General features: G+C 32.1%; 1 protein-coding gene across 1 annotated transcript; it reads right to left on the reverse strand.

Moving 5' to 3' along the window:
- Positions 1 to 621: 621 nt before the first annotated feature.
- On the reverse strand, positions 622 to 3,925 carry LOC139857630 (syntaxin-22-like). The gene is made up of 7 exons (XM_071846445.1): positions 3,558 to 3,925; positions 2,540 to 2,633; positions 2,300 to 2,439; positions 2,126 to 2,200; positions 1,834 to 1,991; positions 1,625 to 1,725; positions 622 to 1,037 (listed from the first exon to the last, which is right to left on the reverse strand). The coding sequence occupies exons 1-7, from the start codon at positions 3,752 to 3,754 to the stop codon at positions 972 to 974; spliced, it is 831 nt and encodes a 276-aa protein (XP_071702546.1). The 5' UTR covers positions 3,755 to 3,925; the 3' UTR covers positions 622 to 971.
- Positions 3,926 to 6,233: the final 2,308 nt, after the last annotated feature.

The raw sequence follows: 6,233 nt of genomic DNA on the forward strand, positions 1-6,233 counted from the left end.
ATGAAGAAAATAAATTGAAGGGGAAGAATCAGTATCAAATATTTGGAAGGGAGGGATGCAAAAATAATAACTCCGTATTTGATGAGATGTCGTTTTAAAATAGAAATAATAATTACTAAAAATTAGATGTGGTTGACCAAAGAAAAAGGGAGTAGTTATTTACGGATTTCCATGTCATCATGCCATGTCATTGTGTAAAAAAAATTGTGTGAGAGTATCATTTCTCAATTCATTTGGATTCCGTGGGTCAAACAGGACTTAAGTTTTTAAATGTAAGGGTTTGTTTTATCAAGTGTTGTCAACGCATATAGAAACGTTGTAAGATGATGTTAGTTATCAATTCCAAGTCACTTATGTTTTCGTACTAAAGTCATCCATGTCTAATTGATTGCAGAAACATGCAGCCTGTAAATATTATCGTTTTATGATGTCCCTAAGCATATTACCGAAAGGTTGTTATATTTATGAGCGATCATAAGCTCTTCAAACATCACATTTAAACAAACTGACTTAACATTTTTGTTCAATTATTACTTTGTTTTTGACGATAGTTTCCAATTTAAGAGAGCAGACATGATTTGACCATGAGCCCATATGATATCTCCAAAGAATGTGCAACTTTTTATTAACTGTGAAGATTAAGGCCAAACCTTTACGATCTCGGTTTGAAACAACCTGCATCTTTCCAAAAAAAAGTCTCCACCAGGTAACACAACCAATCAAGGTTTTGTTTTTACAAACGTTCAAGTAGAAACAAGAAACATACTTGGATTTACAGAAAGATGCTCTAAAAACAAACACAGCTGATGACACTAGGCACGGAGTCTAAAATCAGCACCTAAACTTCACACAAACACACACGTCTGAAACGGTCTTTTTGTAGTTGTTATTGCGTTACACGGGCACAGATGCTAAAAAGGCGTCATCTTCTTAAAAAGATTCGAGTTATTTATATAGGCACGTTTTCGAGGTTAGGCTGCAAGAATTATGATCACAATGAGAAGAACAATTCCCAGTATCACCAGCAGCAAACAAGTCTGCACAAAATAACATAAACTGATTAGTAAGTATATCACATTGTCCCATAAATACTTGATTAATAGATGATTTAATAAGAGGTTTTAATTGAAAACCATCAAAATGACAACCTGTTATTAAGTGATTCCAACATGCATTAATCATAGTCCTTTCAATATAACCACCATGAGGTAATGAGATAGTTCATAATAAATAAATACTTAAAGTATAATAATTAGTAAATATAATAATATGTTAAGCTCTTATTGACTAGCTACAGTTAACAAAACCCTTTATAACTTTTAGTAATTGATAACGATATACTTATATTACCGGTCAATGATGACATAACTGAGAAGACCTGCAAACCGAAACTAGACGTCAATGTAAATCTAGTAACTGTACTAAAAGGATAGCAGAACAACCCAAAATGTATATTGCTATATTTCATGAAGGACAGAGTAAAAGATAACACTCATGTAATTTTAACTTAGGATGAATGACTTTAAACGGTTCAATACAACAATAGTTCTCAGATATTAGTGAATGTAACAAATCAAAATATATCAAAGCATTTTCAATTATTTAAAAGAGATCAGAACTTTACCATGGAAGACTTTGATCTTTGAGTCTTTGATGCGTTTGCAAGATGTGATCTTGCCTGTGTGGTTGCAGCATGAGAGTTCTCAATATTGGAGCCGATATCATCTAAAAGGAGTTAATAACAAAATGTGCTACCATTATATTATATTTATATTTATATATAATTGAATAAGGAGATGCAAATTATAAGTAAAATCAAATATATATCCTCACCGATCATAGTTCCTTGTTCATGAACCAAAACTGCAAGATCCTTGAATATTTCATTTACCTCTCCAATTTGATTCTGGATTTCTTGAATTCCCTGATCTCTTTCTTCGATGATAGCTTCATTAAACGCGATCTCATTGTCCAACAGTAAAACCTCCTGCCTGCAAATAAATAAAATTAATATTTAATAATAAAAACAATACATTCCTTGGCATTTATCAGTTAAATTAAGGTAAAAAAAATACAGCTTTCCCTTGATTTTTTTTTTATTTTCTTTAAAAATTAAATAATTTGCCTTTTAGATTCCACAAGAAGAGCACGTTGTTCTTGACTTTTGTCTGAGCCTACATCTATTTCCCTCTCCGGATCACTGAACAAAAAAAATAAAAAATAAAAAATTATAATAATAAAAAAACCCACATTCACAAAGATCGAATTATATGTACAAAGAGGTATATATTCGAATTACCGAGACGGAAGTGAAACTTGGGGAACAAAGGGTGTGTAAGCTGTCTCCCTTTCGGCTGAAAGCCGTTGCGCCTTTTGATATTCTTTTAAAACGGTTTGAAAATCTTTAGCTAGTTTAGCATCTGTGATCTTTTTAGTAGCCTGCAAAATCATTTCAAAAACAATGATAATAATAATAATAATTTGGTTCCATTTTCCAGCACGAGTAAACACGTTAACGAAATGAAGCACGAGTACTTACGCTGACATCAGCAAGATGATCTGTTTCACTCGCTTGCTTAAGTTTATCTGAAGTATCCTTCACCAGTTGCCCGATATGTAGTCTTGTCTTGTGACTAACATGAAATAACTTACATGTCAAAACCGAAAAATACAATATAAAGCAACCTTATAGTCACAATTTGACAAAACAATCAATGAAACATGTCAAAACCTATTAACCAATTTAAAACGGTATCGCTAATCTATAAATGCCACCCCCTTCTAACCTTTTTTATGACATCCAAAACACCCAAAAGAACGTGCTTTTCATATGCCAGTTTTCTAAACAATCTGCTCATAAACAAATGTCCCTATACTCCTATAGTTTTCTTGAAACACCCATAGTTCAATCGGCTTACTGTGACAATATGCATTGTTAATAGGGTATATCACCTGTTGCTTCATTGTTTCTTCGGAAGCAATTCACCAAAGTGTCAAAGTACACAAACGTTTGGGACCGAAATTGTTTTAGAAACGGATAAGTTGTAGATTTGATTGTCGCTTTTCTATACACTGATCATTACTTTGGAACCCAAAACACAAATAAGAAAACAGTATTAGGGGTGATTAGGATCGCTAATTTGCGTTATTTGATTGTGATACACTTTTTACATGTTAGCATAGATAATAAATTCTAGCTAATTATAATGGAAAACCACACTCGTTTTTAACCTGGTTGAGTGACAAGCTTATTTTAAACTTACTCATTAAGGTACAAGCACTTACAAATATGCAATCCTAAAGATCATTTTAAATTCACAATACTAGCATGTTTAAAGCAAGTAAATCACATCAATCAAATATAAGTAATTAACAAAAACTTCCCTAACTATCCAATTTGAATTTCCTAACCCTAAATTAGTAAATCCCTAAAGATCATCAACATACATAGAAAAAAATTCAAGTTTTTACTCGTTTTTACTGCAAATTAATTCTGGTGTGATATTGCATAAAAAAAAAATATAATTAATTTTTACTTATCTTGGAAGAAGACGTACAGTTTATTACGGAGTTCAGGGGTGTCTTTAGGAGTACCAAGTGTATTAACAAGTCTCTGAAACGTAGAAACTGCTGTATTAATCTGGAATATTCCAGAAGCTACGGCTTGTGTTGGATCCTGTTTTCTTACAATTCCGTTGTTGTTTTTGAATCTCGAATTCAGCGGCCGGCCGCTTTCGATATCTTGAAAACTCATTTTATTATTATTATTACCTTAATTTGAATTTAATAACAGAATGCACAATTTTGATTGAGATGAAACCGTACAGATCAAAGCAGGGTGTCGATCGAAACGGTGAATTTACCGGCGATTTGAAAGCAAATGAAAGGGACACGTGGAGAGTTAGACACGTAGTCGCTCTGTATTTTTTTTTTTTTATCTTTTAACAATATCAATATAATTTTCAGATTTCCTAAAGAGTCGTCAGCGCTTTTGTAAAAAACCCGATTAATTGTCGATTAATCTCTAATTACGTATTTTTAAGAATGATATGTTATTCGTTTAGTTAATCGGTTAACGTCGATTGATGGGTCAAAATCAAATTTGATAATCATATTCGGTCAAAGTCAAATGTGGTCAAAACATTTTAACACGTATTTTAACGAGAACTTTAGAGTTTTTGAACAATATGAACAATTTTAGACAATTTTGTTAAAGTTTATATTTATGTTTATGGTTTTCTTCTATATTTATACATATAATTTTTGAAATATAATATATAAATGTATAAAGTACAATCCGATTAATTTTCGAATTGCCGATTAATCATTCCAAAGTCTCGACCAATTAATTCCCGAATAGCGAATTTTGCAACCTTGCTCGTTAGCATTAAAAAAAAAAACCCTTAAACATTGTGATAGCTTTTGACTTTTTAAGAGCACTTATTAAACTGTATAAAAGTTTATGTATGTTAACGATAACTATAAAAGCTGTGATATTAAATTATTTTAATTGTCATTATTTTTACTGTTTATACCACTATCAATCGTCATTATCCTTAAATAATTATACTAATGATATTCTCTATTTTTAATGAAATTACACTAATGGATTTAAAATTTTGAAAATACACTCATCATCCCTCATACTAAAATGCATCGAATAAGTCTTGTACTATCATAGTACGATTTTATATAAGTTAGGAAAGATCGGTCTAATTTTTAAAATATAAGAACGATTGATTTATGTTTAATAAAAATGTAACATTCCGCGTTTTTTCATTAAATTTATTTTTAACACCGTCTTTTTTTTAGATAATATCTTTCGTTATCTAAATTCGTATCTTCCGTTGACTAACGTTCTTAATATACCCGTTATTTAATTATAACATCACTCGTTTACTCTAGCGTTTTTAAAATAATTCGCTTGGTTAATTCACGCACCTGCTTTAAACTTGAGGAACCGGAGTTGCCAAGTGGGCAAACTAGTTGACTAGGTCAACTAGTCAACCCACTCTTTCCACCATTCATTCCGTTTTCACCTCCCTCATCTTTTTTTCCTCTCTAGCTCAAGAACACACTTTTTAACATCTTCAAAGAATCATCATCTAAATCATTTCAAGGAAGCAAACATCAAAACAAATTACATATTCGTGATCCTCTCTTCATCCTCTACATTTTGGTACCAATTTCATCTCGTTTGGGTAACATTTCTAAAACTCTAGATTTCTCAAATTCGTTTTATAGACTTGAAATGGTGTTAGTTAGTGTCTATGGCTCAAGTCTAGCATGAACATGTGATTTATTTGCTCGATCTTGTTGTTTGCATAAACTAGCATGAACACTTGAAATAGGTTTGTTAAATCTTTGATTTTGGTTGATTAAATGTTGTTAGATGTTAAACCTTGTGTGTTAAAGGTGTTACTAGCATCATTAGCTTCGTTTTGGTATATTGGATGACATGAAAACCTTGCATTAACATGATTATTGATTTTGTGATTCTTGGTTAGGGTTTGATAGCTTTTAAAATGAGCTTTTGATGCCTTGAATGCCATGAGACGTTGTTAGAAAGTGTTTAATTGTAATGTATATTAAATTACATTCGAAGCGGCATATAATACATGTAAATTGGTTGCCCGAATCATAAAATGCGTTTTACGAACTTGAAACATCAATGATGAACTTTTAACAATCATTCGACGAGGATTTGGTCATTTTAAATGATGTATTTGTTTGATGATATATGTTTAGTTGTATTCCTCGTCAAAATACCTTTCCAACGATATAAGATACGTGTCTTGAGTGTTTTCGGTTCATAAGTTGTGTTTGAAATGAGTTTGGTTCGAGACTTGTCAAATTTCAGCTTCAGCAACCTGTAGTTCATTGGGACGCCGTCCCATATCTTGGACGCCGTCCCACCCTTCACTGCTGGACGCCGTCCAGCCATTCTGGATGCCGTCCAGATGATCTATCAGGGGCTGTCCAAAATTGTCATTTTTCGTTTAATTCTAACTATGCTACGCACCTCCGATTAACATGAAACTTGGCCAACATGCTCACATATGATTATATAACTTAGAAAAATCATCGGATACCCGACCCGACCTCGTTGACTTTGACTTTGACCAAAGTTTAACTTTTAGTCAAGCTTAACCAAACACTATTGCAATCGTTCTAACGTGCTTTTATACTTATATCTTGCATGAAACTTGACAACTTGATTCACATGATATATT

The sequence above is a fragment of the Rutidosis leptorrhynchoides genome, chromosome 7 (assembly GCF_046630445.1).
Source record: "Rutidosis leptorrhynchoides isolate AG116_Rl617_1_P2 chromosome 7, CSIRO_AGI_Rlap_v1, whole genome shotgun sequence".
Lineage (NCBI taxonomy): Eukaryota > Viridiplantae > Streptophyta > Magnoliopsida > Asterales > Asteraceae > Rutidosis > Rutidosis leptorrhynchoides.